This window comes from Saccopteryx leptura, chromosome 10 (genome assembly GCF_036850995.1).
Source record: "Saccopteryx leptura isolate mSacLep1 chromosome 10, mSacLep1_pri_phased_curated, whole genome shotgun sequence".
NCBI lineage: Eukaryota > Metazoa > Chordata > Mammalia > Chiroptera > Emballonuridae > Saccopteryx > Saccopteryx leptura.
The window spans coordinates 4905823-4922534 of NC_089512.1; the positions used below are offsets into that span (position 1 = coordinate 4905823).

General features: G+C 56.3%; 2 protein-coding genes and 1 long non-coding RNA gene across 5 annotated transcripts; 1 reads left to right on the top strand and 2 right to left on the bottom strand.

Annotated features, from left to right (window-relative positions):
* Positions 1–2220: 2220 nt before the first annotated feature.
* On the top strand, positions 2221–4665 carry RPL29 (ribosomal protein L29). 3 transcript variants are annotated; one of them, XM_066351312.1, is made up of 5 exons: positions 2235–2327; positions 2576–2774; positions 3087–3151; positions 4068–4473; positions 4522–4665. In XM_066351312.1, the coding sequence occupies exons 2-5, from the start codon at positions 2738–2740 to the stop codon at positions 4551–4553; spliced, it is 540 nt and encodes a 179-aa protein (XP_066207409.1). In that variant the 5' UTR covers positions 2235–2327; positions 2576–2737; the 3' UTR covers positions 4554–4665. The 3 variants fall into 3 exon arrangements, with proteins under 3 accessions (XP_066207408.1, XP_066207409.1, XP_066207407.1); XM_066351311.1 differs by having other exon boundaries at positions 2221–2327; positions 2730–2774; positions 4068–4665; XM_066351310.1 differs by having other exon boundaries at positions 2236–2327; positions 4068–4665.
* Positions 4666–9850: 5185 nt separating this feature from the next.
* Positions 9851–14488, bottom strand: ACY1 (aminoacylase 1). Its single transcript, XM_066351919.1, has 14 exons — positions 14386–14488; positions 13435–13499; positions 13240–13344; positions 12821–12915; positions 12443–12519; positions 12246–12335; positions 12086–12142; positions 11703–11776; positions 11571–11620; positions 11320–11464; positions 11149–11217; positions 10575–10654; positions 10410–10470; positions 9851–10329 (listed from the first exon to the last, which is right to left on the bottom strand). The coding sequence occupies exons 1-14, from the start codon at positions 14477–14479 to the stop codon at positions 10165–10167; spliced, it is 1227 nt and encodes a 408-aa protein (XP_066208016.1). The 5' UTR covers positions 14480–14488; the 3' UTR covers positions 9851–10164.
* A 200-nt stretch (positions 14489–14688) lies between these two features.
* On the bottom strand, positions 14689–16533 carry LOC136382541 (uncharacterized). Its single transcript, XR_010747251.1, has 4 exons — positions 16519–16533; positions 15829–16158; positions 15275–15554; positions 14689–14764 (listed from the first exon to the last, which is right to left on the bottom strand). It is a non-coding gene; the product is annotated as an uncharacterized lncRNA (long non-coding RNA).
* Positions 16534–16712: the final 179 nt, after the last annotated feature.

The window sequence follows — 16712 nt, forward strand, 5'->3', positions numbered from 1 at the left end:
ACACCCCTTGTATCAGGGAGCTCACTATCTCTGGTAAAATACCCTGCTTCTGATTCTGATAATTACACATGGCCTCTCTCTCTCTCTCTCTCTTTTTTTTTTTTACAGAGACAGAGTGAGGGATAGACAGGGACAGACAGACAGGAACGGAGAGATGAGAAGCATCAATCATTAGTTTTTTGTTGCGCATTGCGACACCTTAATTGTTCATTGATTGCTTTCTCATATGTGCCTTGACCGCAGGCCTTCAGCAGACCGAGCAACCCCTTGCTTGAGCCAGTGACCTTGGGTCCAAGCTGGTGAATTTTTGCTCAAACCAGATGAGCCCATGCTCAAGCTGGCGACCTCGGGGTCTCGAACCTGGGTCTTCCGCATCCCAGTCCGATGCTCTATCCACTGAGCCACCACCTGGTCAGGCCACATGGCCTCTCTTATCTTAGCACACTGGTGACCCCTGTCTCCCTGGAACTGCAGGACTGAGGGGACCCAGTACCCCGAGAATGGTCACTTCCCTTCATCTTGGCCCTCCCTTGGAGCCCATCCTCATGTCTAGCATTCTTTTTTTTTTTTTTTTAAGATTTTATTTGTTGATTTTACAGAGAGAGGAGAGAGAAGGACAGGGAGTGAGAAATATCAATTAATAGTTGCTTCACTTTAGTTGTTCACTGATTGATTGCTTGTCGTATGTGCCTTGACCGGGCAAGCCCAGGGTTTCAAGCCAGTGATCTCAGCGTTCCAGGTCAGCGCTCTCTGCTCTGCGCCACCACAGGCTAGTGTTCACTTTTTTAAAAAACTGGTTTGAGGGAGAGGGAAAGGAACAAGGAGGACAGAAAGAGAGAGAGAGAGAGAGAGAGAAAAACGCTGATATGTTGCCCCACTTATTTATGCACTCATTGGTTATTTGTTTTAAGCCAACTTTTTTTTTTTTTTTTTTTTTAAAGAGAGAGAGAGTCAGAGAGAGGGATAGATAGGGACAGACAGACAGGAACCGAGAGAGATGAGAAGCATCAATCATCAGTTTTTCGTTGCAACACCTTAGTTGTTCATTGATGGCTTTCTCATATGTGCTTTGACCGCAGGCCTTCAGCAGACCGAGTAACCCCTTGCTCGAGCCAGAGACCTTGGGCTCAAGCTGGTGAGCTTTTGCTCAAACCAGATGAGCCCACACTCAAACTGGTGACCTTGGGGTCTCGAACCTGGGTCCTCTGCATCCCAGTCCAACGCTCTATCCACTGCGCCACCACCTGGTCAGGCTCCTTTCTTTTTCTTTCTTCTTTTTTTTTAATGAATTTAAGACTTTATTTTTTCATTTTAGAGAGGAGAGAGAGAGAGAGAGAGAGAAGTGGGGAGGAGCAGGAAGCATCAACTCCTACATGTGCCTTGACCGGGCAAGCCCAGGGTTTCAAACCAGTGACCTCAGTGTTCCAGGTTGACATTTTTCATTGGTTAATTCTTATGTGTGCCCTGGCTGAGGATTAAACTGGCAACCTTGACATGTGAATGATTCTCTAACCAGCTGAGCTGCCTTGCCAGGGTTTTAATGTGTGTGTGTATGTGTGTCTCTGTGTGTCTGTGTGTCTGTGTGTGTGTGTGAGACTTATGGTCTAAAATGAGACCCTAATTTTTATAAGAGTTTATCTGAGCCTGACCAGGCGGTGGCGCGGTGGATAGAGCATCAGAATGGGATGCAGAGGACCCAGGTTCAAAACCCCAAGGTCGCCAGCTTGAGTGTGGGCTTGAGCAACGGGTCACTCACTCTGCTGTAGCCCCCCCCCCATCAAGACACGTATGAGAAAGCAATCCATGAACAACCAAGGAGCCACAACAAAGAATTGATGCTTCTTATTTCTCTCCCTTCCTGTATGTGTGTCCCTATCTGTTCCTCTCTCTGACTCTCTCTGTCTCTGTAAAAAAAAAAAAAAGATAAAAAAAAGTTTATTTGAGAAAAACAACATCGAGGAGCGAGATCTCAAATGTTCTCGCCAGGGGTACTTTTTAAAGAACATAAACCTTTCACTCCCTGCCTAATACATCGCTCAAAGACTCCCTCTACTCTCAGGCCTTTAATAAGACCTAGGCCGGAGAAGCTGGTTCAGGTGGAAAAGGAGAAGGGAGAGGGGGAGCGCAAGAACAATGGGGGCGGGGCCAAGCTCGTAGCACCGCCCCATCTGACTCATGCACTCCCGGCCTTAGGAACCTTTCTTTCTGGCACTAGGGGAAGCTTTTTCAGTAGTACCTTTCGGTCTCGACGACTGCATTTCCGGTGCTGCACCGCGGCCTCCCTCTTTCTCTTCCGGCTGCAGGCGTTTCGGCAGCTGCCGGCTTTGGTGAGTGTTGGCCGCGCGAAATCCGAGGCCATCCGCGACTCCCTGTCGGCGATGGGGCGCAAACCCAAGGGAGGACAGGGAGTTGGCTGCCTAGCTGTGGGCAGCAGAGGCCGCGAGGCGGGGGTGCTGTTCGTGGGTTGTCGAGGAGCGGATGGGTCGGGGAGAACTCGGAATTGGGGGCAGAAAGCAACTCGGCGGCGGGAACGTCGGGTTCGGAGCATGCTTACCTGAGTTTGTGGGTACTGCAGTCGCGTCCTGCAGAGGGAGTCGAGGCCGCCGATGCAAGGCCGCTGTGCTGCACTCTTGTTCGGGCTTCTGGCCCCACGTTCTTCCAGATCAGGGCGGCAGACGTAGGCCCAGCCCGGCGAGCCCGCAGCCCTGACCTCCGCTCTCGCCCTCCAGGTAGAGATATGGCCAAGTCCAAGAACCACACCACGCACAACCAGTGTAAGTTCCTCTGGCCCAGCCGCCGTCTCACGCCCCAGAGCCTGGCAAGGATTAGGGATGGGCGGGTTAGGGCAAGGGAGCCCCTTTCTGCTGTAGTTTTGGGGCTGATTGTGGTTTTAGCCACTGTTAACCTTTGGGGTTGTAGATGTAGAAGCCAGGGGTCCACCGAGCTACCCACAGTGCTTTGACCTCAGCGGTAAAGGGTTTCCCTTGTGTCAAGAGGACCCACTCTGGGAAGTAACGGTTCTCCCGGGCTCCGCAGCCGCGACGCTGAGTGGTCTTATTTTGACTTTTTTTTTTTCCTGCCCACAGCCCGAAAATGGCACAGAAACGGCATCAAGAAACCCCGGTCACAAAGATACGAATCTCTTAAAGGGGTAAGTGTGTACAGGGAATCACACGGAAATGAGGCTGTCGGGCTCCATCTGCCCCATCAGGGCCTGTCCTGGAGCTGTTTCCAGTTCCACCATCTTCCTGAGCACCGTTATTAACTGACCGTCGGTTTACCTGGCCTCCCGAAGCTTACTGTTTCTTGGCCCAGCCAGCTTTTGCCTGGATTTCAAGAGGAGGAAAGGCCTGTTATGTTCTGCACACCTTATGAGCTGTCTGTTCCACACTGACCAGCCGTAGGACCTTGATCTGACCCAGTGCTGGGCTTGGGAACGGCTTCCTTTCCTGTGTCGGGGAGTTCTGAGGATTAGCTCTAAGACGGGGGCTGTAGGGTCTGAGGGGAACTGAGCCCTGTCTTCCCTCGGCTCCTCCCTGTGCCCTTGGTTTGTGATCTGTGGGGCAAATCGTTAAACCTCTGAGCCTTGATTTCCGTGTCTGGGTCACATTTGCTGTGGCTCTGTGGTATTGGGCTTGGGATTTAACCTAATCCCTTCCTCTTAAGGGGGCAAGGTGGCCCTGAGGGTGTTTCGGACCTCTGCCATAGCCCTGCTGCGGGAAACTGAAGCCCTTCAGTCTGAGGTTGGGGGGTGGAGGGCAGCCTTCATGTCTTCTGTACCGGCATTTGAGCTCTGCTGGGCTCTGGGCATGTGGCCCGAGAGTGTGGTTTGTATATAGCACTAGCAGAGTGGAATATTAGTTTCTGGGGTGGTAGCTTGAGTTTCTCTGCAGATAAGTTTCTGTGGTTGGATGTTTAAAGTTGATTTGATGCTATCCAAGCTTCCAGTAGACTGTGGCTGGAGCCCAGTAGTTTCCTGGGTACCGCCACAGAGAGGGGCACTAGGGGTGACTAGGGGTTCCCTGCATGCTGAACTTGGAGGCGCCTGCATCTTTCCTGCCTTCTAGGTAGACCCCAAGTTCCTGCGGAACATGCGCTTTGCCAAGAAGCACAACAAGAAAGGCCTGAAGAAGATGCAGGCCAACAACGCCAAGGCCATGACTGCACGTGCTGAGGCCATCAAGGCCCTTGTCAAGCCCAAGGAGGTCAAGCGCAAGATCCCCAAGGGCGGCAGTCGCAAGCTCAGCCGACTCGCCTACATCGCTCACCCCAAGCTCGGGAAACGGGCTCGTGCCCGCATCGCCAAGGGTCTCAGGCTTTCCCGGCCAAAGGCCAAGGCCAAGGCTCAGACCAAGGCTCAGACCAAGCCCCAGCCTGCGGCTCAGGCTGCTGCTCAAGCTGCAGCTCCGGCTCCAACTTCCAAAGGAGCTCCAGTTCCAGCTCCCAAAGGTGCCCAGGCTCCGGCTCCCAAAGGTGCCCAAGCTCCAGCTCCCAAAGGTGCCCAGGCTCTGGCTCCCAAAGGTGCCCAGGCCCCCACAAAGGCTCCTCAGTAGAAGTCTCTGGCTGCTTATGTGAGGACAGAAGGACTGGTGTGACCCCTGGGCTGCTGTCTGTGTGGAGCTGGTGTCCTTTTCTGTTTGTACAAATAAACCTGAGGCAGGATTCGATGGTGTCAGCTTGTGTCTATGATCCTAGGGCTGGGACTAGGGTTCGGGTGGGGTTGGTACCTCTGTTTTCTGTGGTAGAAGAGTTTAGTCCTTTTGGCTGGTAGGTTGTGTGTGTGGATGGGCTTCAGAGGTGGTGGTGCTCCGGCATGAAAGAAGGAGGCCTACCTAGTCATTTGGAGAGGTTGGGGGCAGGCTGGTGAGGAAAGAGAGGATCCCCAAATACCCTGGTTGGGTTTTGACACCTATACAGCAGGAAGGGAAGAGAGTCCGCTGAAGAACTAGTTGCGTTGGGGCATGAAGTGTTCCCAGCTGAGGCTATTCTTAGGACCTGGCCAGCATTCACTGCCCTGGTGGTGTGGGTGTGCTGGGTGCCCTGGGTACTGAGAGATTGCCATGATGTGACTGTCACATCACATACAGATTGGATCATTCTGCCCTGCAGGGAGGCCTGGCCAAATGGGGGAGATCTTCTGGGGCAAGGTGGGCCCTGAAAGTCTGCAGTGGTCCCCAGATTTCTTGGGAGTGGGGCCAGCACCAAGCAGTCTCTGCCCCAGTGTTTGAGCCGCCTGACCAGGTCACTTTGCAGCAGGAATGAAAGCAAAAGGTTTTGTGTACAGCCTCTAGTACACAGTACTGAACGCTGAGCTCTGCACTGAGCCCTGTGGTAGGATTGCCACGTGCAGATCTTGGGGAAACCAACTGGTCTTCATGTCAGAGCCGTGGAGAAGGCGGAAGCTCGGGATTGGAGGGCAAAGGGCAGGGGGAAAGAAAGGACCTGGAGGCTAACCCAGATGCTTCCTCAGGCACCCGGAGAATAAAGATGGATCAGCCCTGGCTGGGTAGCTCAGTTGGTTAGGGTATCCCGATAATGCCAAGGTTGTGGGTTTGCTGGTCAGGGCACATACAAGAATCAGCTAATGAGGGCATGAATATTAAAAAGTTGATTGTCAACCTGATTCAGTAAGGATTATGGAAGGCTTTAAGGGCTAAACAATTTTGTCCTATACCCTCAGCTATCCCATCAGACATGTGGAGCAAGAGAGGCCATCTATAGTTTTATGCTGCCTGGGTGCCTCCCCCCTTCCCAAGTATAGGATGAAGGCCAAGATTGCCCTTAATTGAAGGCTACCAGAAGCTGTTTATGGAACTCACCAATAATTGGTCCCCCAGAAATAGCCACTGCTTTGGTGGACGCTGGTGCTGTGAACATTTGCCTTGGCTGTGGAAAGCCTGGCAGGCTCTCCTGGACCACCTTGGGAGGACAGCCGGTGAGCCACAGGACATTCAAGGCCCGGGCGCTGCAGTAAAAGTTTCTGGGAGCCCAGTGGTCAGGTAAGACTGTTTTCCCTGAGGTTGTCAGAGAAAAAGTGCAAACCTCCCCTATACCAAAAATGTAAAAGCAGTATATACAGGCTTTGGTGGGAATTCTGGGGTATTGGTAAATTTTTATACCCGTTTGACACAAGGGGATTGTGGGGCTGGACAACAGGCTGCCCCTGAGCACAAACACAAGTCAAGCAGATGCAAGCTCTCGGGATCTCCTAGCATTTCTCCTAGCATTGAACCAGATGTCTCGGTAACCCCAGAAGGATGGGCAGGGCAGCACAGCAAAAGAAGTGAGTGCCCTGGGGGTTGTGGTCCTCACTCTGGAGGGGGGCAGAGGTCAGGTACCCCCAGAGAGAGGAGCCAGAGTAAGAACTTGCCAGCAAGGGTGGATCGACCAGACACTCCCCCCTACCGCCCCGGCCAGCCCCTGGCCAGCTCAAACTCCCATGCAGACTACATGGCCTGCCCACCTGCAGCAGAGACGGGCTGTGTCTAGAGGGGCAGCAGCTATGAGGCCCTCTGAATACATACGACCTCCGTGGGCTCCTCCCCTGTCCTGGTGTCAGGCCCTGCTGTCTGCAAAGAGTGGGAAGTTCAACCAGAGCCAGGCACACAGATGGCTGGAGCCGGGGTAGCCCACCCACCTGGGTGGCAGTCGCCACTCACCCATCTACTGATACTCTGGATGGAAACGGTAGCCAGTGGGCTGAGTCAAGAGCGGCCTGGTTGGTCATCATGCCTGAACCTTGGCCTGACCCTGTGTACTGGCAGCTGGGCCATTCTGAAAGGGTTGACTGTGGCTTGGTCGTGATAATGAGGACACCAAGCCCTATCGTCTCTGGAATTGGACCTATGGACTGGAATCTGCAATGGGATGTTCCACCAGTTGGGGCAGTTACTTCCTGCCCCTGGGTGGGGAGGAACTGCCCAGTCCCTACTGGGAGCCTGTCACCCTAATGCATTTGGGACCCACAGAGACACACTGCGTGTGGACTGGGATGTGCACTGTTGAAAGGAGGAGGTAGGTGTCCTGGGCTGGCATATCCTGCCTTCCTGTTCGTCTCACGACAGAAAACCACCTCTGCCAGCTAACACGTGTGGTTTACACAGCCTGGCCAGATTCCCAAGGCTGCGGCTACAGTCACATCTCCCAATTCCAGTCCCTAGAAATGCTTGGCTTTCTGACCTGTCTTCCGCTCTTCTTGTGGCATCTGGTTACAGGGAGGCCCTGTGCCATCATCCAAACTGGATGTTGTTTTTTATACCAGATCTCCTTTGCTAACATGTGAAATCTCAGGTAAATGCCCCACCCCGGTGATCCAACACCAAGCCCAGGCTTCCTGGGGAATTGGGCAGAAAACATTGTTACTAATACTTGGATTGCTTCTTTGTTTTTTTTGTGTTGGTGTCAAGTATCCTGCTCAATATAACAACCTGTACACACCCCACGGTGCCCTCCATGGCCGTCTCTTTCCACTCTCATTCCCCCCTGCCCCGTGCCCCCGCACCCTACACGCTACCCTGTTGTCTGTACTGTATGTATGTGTTATGTATATATGATGTTAGCTAATCCCTTCCCTTTCTTTGATCTCATCCCCTCTTCCTCCTTCCCTGACAGCTTGGACTGCTTCTTTTAATCCGCCAGTTTTCTGGCAGATGTCTATGTTGTTGCTGTGGACTGTGTCTCCAGTGAGGGCAATTGGTAATCAGATGAGCTGCCTTCCTGCTACTGAAGGCCCTGGCTGACTACTCGGGGCACCTGCAGGAGGAGGGGAGCATGGGAGCCAGTCGTGGGTGGTGGGGTGTGGAGACTTCCGTGACGTGACTGCTGCCAGGCTACAAGCTAGATCCAGGTTAATCAAATAGCTGTTTATCTCCCAAGATGGTCTGGTTGACCCGTGCCCTATACCCCCCACTGAGTCCTGGTTCCTGGAACAGGACCCTTGCCCTGCCCCTGTTATATTGAGCAGGATACTTGAAACCAACACAATAAGTTAAAAACGCCTGGCAGGGATGTAGGCATTTTCCCATTATCAGGAGTGGGTCAGCCCCAGCGCCCGGCCAGCCAGCCGTCCCACCTACGACTTTTATCGCCTGCCATGTTGCAACAGGACATCCATGTCATCTTGCTGCTGCCCATAATTCACCTCGTACAAGTTACTGCTAATCCTCGAAACCAGCCTGGAGCATGGTGGTCACGTAACTTGTGGTCCAACCTTGGGCACTTGGGAGGCTCAAAAAGGGTTTGTTATGCCAGGGTGTTGCCACCCAGGGTATAGGGTCTCCTACTACCTGTTTCCCTGGGAAGGAGACTTGTTCAAGGTCACAGCTATGAAGGGATGGAAGTAGCCTTGGAACCCAGACAGTCCATGCGGGGCCCCAGGAGGGTTTAGTTTGCCAGAGCTGGGCTGCTAGGTCTTGACTGACATGCGCCGTGGTGACCAGCTGCCCCTTACCCGCTGGTGGTGTCATATAGGAGCTGGGATCTAGACAGGGACCAGGAGTTTTGTGTCCCAAAGGTGATTTGATCCAGCCTGAGGTCACCAGATCAAACAGCCTTCAAAGTGTGGTCTGGGCTCCAGTCCCTAGGACAGGTCTCCTCTGCCCTCTCCCCACTTATCCTGCTTGTCTTAAAGGGGGAGGCCGGACCCCCATCTCAGGTGTTTCAACTAGGCTTTCTTTTTTTTTTTTTTTTTTTTCTTTTCCATTTTTCTGAAGCTGGAAACGGGGAGAGAGACAGACAGACTCCCGCATGCGCCCGACCGGGATCCACCCGGCACGCCCACCAGGGGCGACGCTCTGCCCATCCTGGGCGTCTCCATGTTGCGACCAGAGCCACTCTAGCGCCTGAGGCAGAGGCCACAGAGCCATCCCCAGCGCCCGGGCCATCTTTGCTCCAATGGAGCCTCGGCTGCGGGAGGGGAAGAGAGAGACAGAGAGGAAAGCGCGGCGGAGGGGTGGAGAAGCAAATGGGCGCTTCTCCTGTGTGCCCTGGCCGGGAATCGAACCCGGGTCCTCCGCACACTAGGCCGACGCTCTACCGCTGAGCCAACCGGCCAGGGCTCAACTAGGCTTTCTTAAGGTCGCAGTCGGCTTGCTGCCCACAGCCTCCAGCTTACACAGGGAGGCTGCTTTGCATGTAGGAAACACAAGTCCTTGAGTCTCAAATCCTGACTGCCTCACCTGCAGGCCGTGTGGTCTCGGGCAGCTCTCTAGCAGCGTCTGAAGTGGGGTTCAGTGACCGTACCAAGGGGCCACAGAGAGAGGGTTCATGGGGGGGGGAGGCCCCAGCTCCTTGTTGGAGCTGCACGAGCAGGCGCTGTTACTGTCAGCGCTAGCCTGCGAGCATGGTGGTCACGTACTTCCCTGTCACCCCTGCTCCTGCTGCAGGAGGTCAGAACAAGACTAGACCAGGTTAGCAAGTGGAGCAACTTAGCTCACAGGGTCCTAGCTGACTCTTGGCACTGCCTGGGCCCCCAGCGAGGCTGGCCGGCTGAAGCCCACCTGTGGGCCACTCTGTACACACTGACCATGATCCCTCTCCAGGGTGCTGGGGACCCTATGATGAACTGACCTGTTGTACCAGGTCTCCTGGCCCTCCGTGACCTGCTCCCCAAACTGGAGGAGGGCCACACCCCCTTCCCGTCAACCTGAGAGGTGACAGTGCTAGCAGTCATGTCTTGCCAGCTGTCCCTCCTCTTGCCTCACACCTGGCGGGGGCCCTGCTGGCCTCGTTCTGAATCCTGGATGTGCTCCCAGAAAGCCGGGAGTAATTCCCTAGGGTCTCTGTTTTGATGTCCCCTTCAAGGGGAATAGTATCGTTGACCCCATAACTAAGATCTAGACATGGTGGCTGCTGAGAACAGAAATGATGGCCGCTCGTTACGGGTTACAGACATGGCCAGGGGGTTCAGGATGGGTATGCTCTGTCGAAGGACATAGCAGCATGGGGTGAGGGGGACGTGCCCAGAGCCAGGCTGTTTCCTCATCTGTGTAATGGGGGTGGTCACAGTGCGTCCTCAGAGAAACGAGCATCCCTGCTCCGTGAGTGTCCTTGGTGTTAGGATTTCAGTGGCCCCTGTCTGCACACAGACTTTATTGTTGGGCAGAGGAGAAGAGGGTTTCCCGGCACTGGTCAGCGTGGAAGCTCCTGGGCTGGGGAGCGTGGGGCTCAGCTGTCACTGGGCAGGGCGGGCACGCTGGCCAGGGCGGACAGCAGCCGTGTGTAGATGTCAATCCCCCGGAGGAACACCGCCTCGTGCAGCCGCTCGTCGTGGTCGTGCAGCAGCACAGGTGTGCGGTTCATGGGGGAGAAGCCCAGAGCCGGGACCCCCACCTGCAGCGTGAGGAGGAGCTGTCAGGGGGAAGGCCAGGTCCAGGGGCACCCCGCTGCCCACCCTGCGGCCAGCGGCTCACCGCGCGGAGATAGCGGCTATCGGTGGCGGCAGGGAAGATCTCCGGCTCCAGGGTGAGGTTCCTGCAGAGGGCATCGCCAAGTGGATGGGGAGGCAGGCGGGGGAGGGCACAGGGGAAGGAGGTGGCTGAAAGGGAGGGAAGGAAGAGAGCAGGGCGGGCACTCACATGTCCTTGCAGACCCCACTAAATGCTGCCCACCAGGGGTTTGAGTCATCCGTGGCTGTCACTCGGGGCTCTGTCCACTTCTGACGGGAGAGGAGCATGGCAGGATCAGGACAGGGCCTGGGCACCTTGCCCTGTCTTCACAGGGTGGGTATGTGCCCAGTACAGGGCACACACTCACCCAGGTAGCCAGCTGGCCGGTCCGGCCATAGGCCCTTTTTCAGTTCCTCAAAGGCTATAGATCTGGACCTTCTGGTCAAATACTTCAGTTACAGGCCCTCGAGGACGAGGTCCCACCCTTTCCTGAACCATATGTTTACACTTACATAAAAGTACTATCCACTAAGTACTCGACTCACGTAAGGACTAAACCACGTCATCTGACTCCCTACACTGTTCCCCAGCGCCCAATGGCGGCCTCCACAACTAATGCTTGTTTGTTGGTGACTCGCACGTGGGTCTCAGAGCTAAAGCAATGCCCAGACGTGCGCAGGCGCCCCAAGCGCACTCCTGCAGTGACGTACACTCAGCAGGCCCGGTGTCCCCAGCCCCAGGACTCCCGTCACTGGGTAGATACCTGAATAAACTCGAAGGTGACCCCCTGGCCAGCGGCCTGGCACCAGCCCCACAGCTGCTTCTCGAAAGCCTACGAGAAGGGAGATAAGCTGACCCCTCGGTCTCTCCCTGAGCCTCTAGGGCAGGACTGAGGACGCGGGCTCCCACCTCCAAACCCAGGTGGAGGCGGCACCTTCAGGTCCACATCCGGTGCCACACGGAAGTCGAAGCTGGCGCTCATAGTGGCAGGTACCACGTTGTACGCCACGCCGCCCTCTAGCTTAGTCAGGTTCACAGAGGTCACGGCCCCTGGCTTCATGTGGGGGTCTGACTGCAGCCTGCGGTGGGGGGCAGGGGCAGCAAGGGGGACAAGAGGTAAAACACAGGCTCGGCGTCCCTGCCGTGCGGCACGGCCTCCCACCCGGCCACGCCAGGCGGCCTCACCTCAGCCTCTCCCTTTCCCGGAAAGCCAGCACGGAGCTCACAACCTTGTGCTAGGAGAGTGCGAGACGGATGTGAGAGAGGTCCCAGGACAGAGCCTCGGGGAACCCGAATCCTTCCCCGTGCACCACCCACCAGCTTCTCTGCAGCTGTGTCCTCGATGAATCTCGAGCCGTGGCCAGGGTTCCCAGTGCTCGTGACCCGCACCCCTGGGAGACGCAGGGGGAAGGGGTTCCTTCATCGTGGAAGAGGCTGGGAAAGCACTCAGCCCCACGGTGGGCCTGGATCTGCCCCTCAGTCCAAGCTCCCCTGGCGGGGCTCCGTCCCCCACAGAACACACAGTGCAGGGCTGGTTTCTGCCCCCAGCGAGTGCCAGCCCTTAGAAGCTGGGAAGGAGGAGCCCAGCCAGGAAGGGACTGGGAGGCAGAGGCCCCGGGTTCCAGTCCTATCCAGGGCCCTGCCCCTGCTGGCCTCGTCTCCCATCTCACAGGGACCCTCTACCTCCAAACCATACTCACACCAGGGGCTCCGCTCACTGTAGAAGACAGTGAAGGCGTCCGAGGGGTTGGCCAAGCCTAAGGAGGCAGGGAAGGGGGTTCAGAGGGTGGAGTGGCCCAGCCCCCACTAGCAGCCTCCCTGAACCCTGCTGGCCTCTTGGTGGTCTGCTACCCTGCTCACCCTCATCCAGGGCAAAGCCAGCCCTCAGAGCCTTGAACTCTGGCCGCTGTACAAACAGCTCCATGCCTTGGTGACCCCCAATCTCCTCATCTGTAAAAGCAGCAGGACATGAGGTAAGGGAGTCATTCCCCCAACACACCACCGCCCTCCCGAAAGGTTCCCCTCCTCAAAGGTTCCCCTCCCCAAGCCACTCTTACCTGGCACAAAGGTCATGTGGATAGTTCTGGGGAAGTGGTGGCCTTCATCCTTCAGCCTCCTCACAGCCTCCAGGTACCTGCGGGCGGCAGGAGGGTGTAAGCCAGGTGCTGAGGGGGCCGCCAGACGCTTGGACAGGCAGGCGGAGCTGTAGGCCCTGGGTTCTGCACTGTCAAAGCCTGGCAGGGGATTCAGGAAAGCCCCTGTGCCTCAGTCTCCCCATCCATGCAATGGGGACAGCAGAAATTCCTGTCCAATATCAGGGATTCATCGAGGACATGTCTCTTGGCCTTGAGGCTCTCCAATCACTCCCCAGATTTTGGGTCATTCCAATGGGCCAGTGGGGACACTACAGGGGACTGGGAATGGAGGATACTCACTGGATGCTGACACACTTCATGTCCTGGGCACCCCTGGCATAGATGTAGCCATCAGCATCCTTGAAAGCCTCAAAGGGGTCATGGCTCCAGTATTCCTGGGGGCAGGTATGGGAAGAGGGGACCAAGGTCCCAAATCAGTCATTCATCCACTGTGCTCAACTGTGGCCCTGCCTAATGGGCTCACTGTTGGACTGACAGACGGGGAGGTGAAGGGGACAGGACAGGACTGAAGAGGGCAGGGGACGGCCATCTCTCCTCTGTGTCCCACCCCAGGCATGAAACAGTGGCTGGACAGAGGCTGCCAGAGTGGAGTGACGCCGAATGAGGTCACGCAGTGCCAGGACCAGCCCCGGGGGTTCCCTGAGGTCGACTGGGGGTCTGCCTCATCTTATCCCCCATCCTTCCCGCCCCCCACACACCTTGAAGACAGGTACCACATCCGTGTGGGAGTTGAGCAAGAGCGAGGCAAGTTTGGGGTTGGTGCCTGGCCAGGTCAGCACGGTGACCACGGAGCCAGGTGCTACCTGGAGAGAGCCAGGAGGAAGAAGGTTCAGTGCAGGGTGAGGAGGTGCCCCGGGCTCACTGCCCCACCCCACATTTGGTCCCAGGCTCACCTCCACTTTTTGACAGCCCAGGCCCAGTTGGCCGGCTCTCTCCTCAAGGAAGGCTGTGGCAGCCCCTGTGGACACAAAGTCTTGGGGCCTGCTTCTGCCTTCCCAGGCTTCCCCCCTGGCCCAGGCAGAGTTTGGGGGTACACCCAGAGAAGGGAGCAGACCCCAAAATGGGATGCTACCTCCCCAACACAATTCCATATTCCTCAGAGACACCTGCATTTCTGACCGCAAGCGGGAAGGTATTTTTGGTCAATCAGCGACACTTTTTGGAAGAACAGGTGGGAAATCCAAGGTTATAAGCTGGTGTTATTGTCTTCCTTAAAGATGGGAAACTATGGTGCAGAGACATTAAGAGTCACCCAGCCTGACCTGTGGTGGCACAGTGGATAAAGCATCGACCTGGAAATGCTGAGGTTGCTGGTTCGAAACCCTGGGCTTGCCTGGTCAAGGCACATATGGGAGTTGATGCTTCCTGCTCCTCCCCCCTTCTCTCCCCCCCCCCCTTTCTAAAATGAATAAATAAAAAAAAAAAGAGTCACCCAGCATCTCCCAGGTGGAAAATCACAGCAGGAATTTGGACCCATGCACATAATTCCCAGCCATCAAACTCAACTTCCTAAGACCTTTGGTCTTTATCCAGCCCCAGTAGACTTCTGGAGGCTTCTTCTTCCATGTGACTGCTGCAGTCTCCCCTCCCACACCCCAATCCCAGAGGAGTGAAGTGAAGTTGTTCTTAAACTACCACCAGGAGTAACTTTGGAGGGGAACAGCCTCTGCAGGGAAGGTCCCTCCAACAGCCTGGATGGGCTGCCGACCAGCCAGAGGGATTGAGGCACCATTTGGGGTAGCCTAGTGGGGCTCAGCTGGATGACAGGAGTTAGAGCTCGGTTTAAAACAGAGTGCCCGTCCCTGATGCCCCCAACACAGGCCCTGGAACCACTGCGTTCTCACCGTAGTCGGGCTTGGGCTGGACGGTGCGGATGCGCAGGTACTGTCGGAAAAGCGTCACGGATGGGTGCTCATCTTCCCGACCCTGGCCGGCCATGGCGCTGTGGTGAGCTGGGGGCAAAGCGAGTGGCTACCCACTGCTCCCAGCCGCTAGGGCCCAGTGCACACAGCCCGGCCCAGGGTGGTGCCCCCCCCCCCCCCCCCCCCGCCGTCCCACTGGGAGAGGACACCCTGGTTAGACTTCCCAGTTGTTTCAGGCTCTGTGCTGGTCACTTTAAACACATTTCCTTGTTTAATCCCCCAAAGAGCCCCATGAAGTTCGTACCTCTGAATGCCCACTTTACAGAGGAGAAAGCTGAGGCTCAGAGAGGTTCAGCGACAGCTAGAAAGGAGCAGAGTCAGATTTGAACCCCGACATGAACTCCCCCGCTCTCCTCAAAAAAATTCTCTCCAATTGCTCGATTTCATGATAGGGAGCCCCAGATTCCTCTACCCCTTTCCAGGGCCCTCCACCTCGCTCTCTGCAGGCCTTAGGCCCGCCCTCGCCTCTCGGCACCCGCCTGGAGCTGTGGCCCGGACACAGGGTCCTGCGAGGTCGCAGGCTCCGAACCGCCCGCGGCCCACCACGTGGCTCGAATAGGATCGCGGGGGCGGGGCCGAAGACTGCGAATACCCGCGTCTCCTGCCGCCCCTGGTTCGAGCCTCCGCCAGGTAACCCCAGGTTCGGATCTTGGGTCCGATCGCCGAGCCGCCGCATTCGCCGCCGGCTCCCGGGTGGCCCCGCCCCCTCTCAGGTTCCGTCCCGTCCCGTCCCGTCCGGCAGGACACGCCCCTCCGGGCCCCGCCCCCGGCGCGGGCAGCGTCCTGTAGCCCCGCCCTCAGAGAGCCCCACCTCCTGCGGCCTCCGGATTGGGCCGGAAGAGAGCGGGGCGGGTGCAGACGTGAAACGTCGGGCGCCCCCTCGCCCTCAGGAGCGTAGCATGCAAAGCTGGGGTGGAGCTGTCCTCTGCCTGCCCCCTCAACCTCCTCCCGCGAGGGTCCTCCTTCTCCCCTTTCGGTGTCTCAGCTCCTCATGGAGGGCCTCCCTCACGGCCTCAGTTCCCCGTGTAGGGAGGTTATTGGTTAATCTGTCTTCTAGCCTGTGAACGCCGTGTACCCGCAGGAGTTTGTCCCTGTTAATAGGGCACAGAGCAGACGCCAGGACAACGTGCCAGAAATGAAGGATAAATGGACTGGCAGGTGCATGGTGACCGCGCTGTGATCATGTGACCAGCCGCAGTGTGAGCCAGTCTAACTGTATTAGTGGGTATGATCATGTATGTATACGCCAGTACACATGTGAGATGGTGGTTGGGTGTGACAGAGGCTGTCATGGTGAAAGCATGTAATGGTGATGTTGTGTGAGAGGTGGGGAAACTCACCATACAGGTGGCACACTTGACTCACCTTGTGCCAGGCTCCCTGGGTCTCCTGCAGCCACCAGAGAGTGAAGATAAAGACGCAGATGTCCCACTGGCCACCCACAAGCCGTACACAGCCGTAGCTGCTCACTTGTGTGCCTGGCTGCCTTCTGGACTCTCAGCCAGTTCTGCCCCCTGCTCCAGTGGCTGAGTCAGTTTGGGGAGGGGCAGGCCGAAAGACTTTAACCTCTGGGCCAAGAGGAGGCAGGCTGGGAGGGTAGGGTCAAGGTCCATCCCAACCTTCTTGAGGTTTAAGTGTGGACTGCTGACCCACACATACCCAGGGACTAACAGACTTGGTGGTTCACCAGTAATGCTGTTTTGTTTGTTTCATGTTAGAGAGAGAGAGTGAAACATCCATTTGTTGTTATTTATGCATTCATCGGTTGATTCTTCTTGTATGTGCCCTGACCAGGATCAAACCCGCAATCTTAGCATTTCAGGACAATGCTCCAACCAACTGAGCTATCCGCCAGGGTCGCCATGTTCATCGTTATGCCACGTTCTCCACCACTACCTCTACACATCCTGCTTCTTTTGGCCATTGGTGCTAGATTCCTGACTCACTCAGCCCAGCTGCCAGGCTCTGGATTGCCCACCAATCCCAGTAGTCAGACAGCAGTAGCATTACACCCCCACCCCAACCCAGGGTGGTGTGGGCAAGAGCTCCACTTACCCAGACTCATCCAATCCAAAAGCCACCTTCTGAGCTTGGTGTTACTATTGTGCCCATTTTACAGGTGAGGAAGCTGAGTCACAGTGATGAGGGCAGCCAGCTAGGAAGCAGCTCGTGTTTTTAGCCTTCCCGGGCTGTTGGAGCCCTCCCTCCAGCTCCTAGCCCTGAAGCAGTCACAGACTTTTCCACCCCCA

Coding starts and splice junctions, on each gene's coding strand:
- RPL29 (XM_066351311.1), top strand. CDS start 2,738: ATGGCCAAGTCCAAGAACCACACCACGCACAACCAGT. Junction 2,775..3,086: donor CCACACCACGCACAACCAGT/GTAAGTTCCTCT, acceptor TCCTGCCCACAG/CCCGAAAATGGCACAGAAAC. Junction 3,152..4,067: donor GATACGAATCTCTTAAAGGG/GTAAGTGTGTAC, acceptor CCTGCCTTCTAG/GTAGACCCCAAGTTCCTGCG.
- ACY1 (XM_066351919.1), bottom strand. CDS start 14,479: ATGGCCGGCCAGGGTCGGGAAGATGAGCACCCATCCGTGACGCTTTTC. Junction 11,621..11,702: donor ACACAGCTGCAGAGAAGCTG/GTGGGTGGTGCA, acceptor GCACTCTCCTAG/CACAAGGTTGTGAGCTCCGT. Junction 10,655..11,148: donor TCACCTTCGAGTTTATTCAG/GTATCTACCCAG, acceptor CTCTCCCGTCAG/AAGTGGACAGAGCCCCGAGT.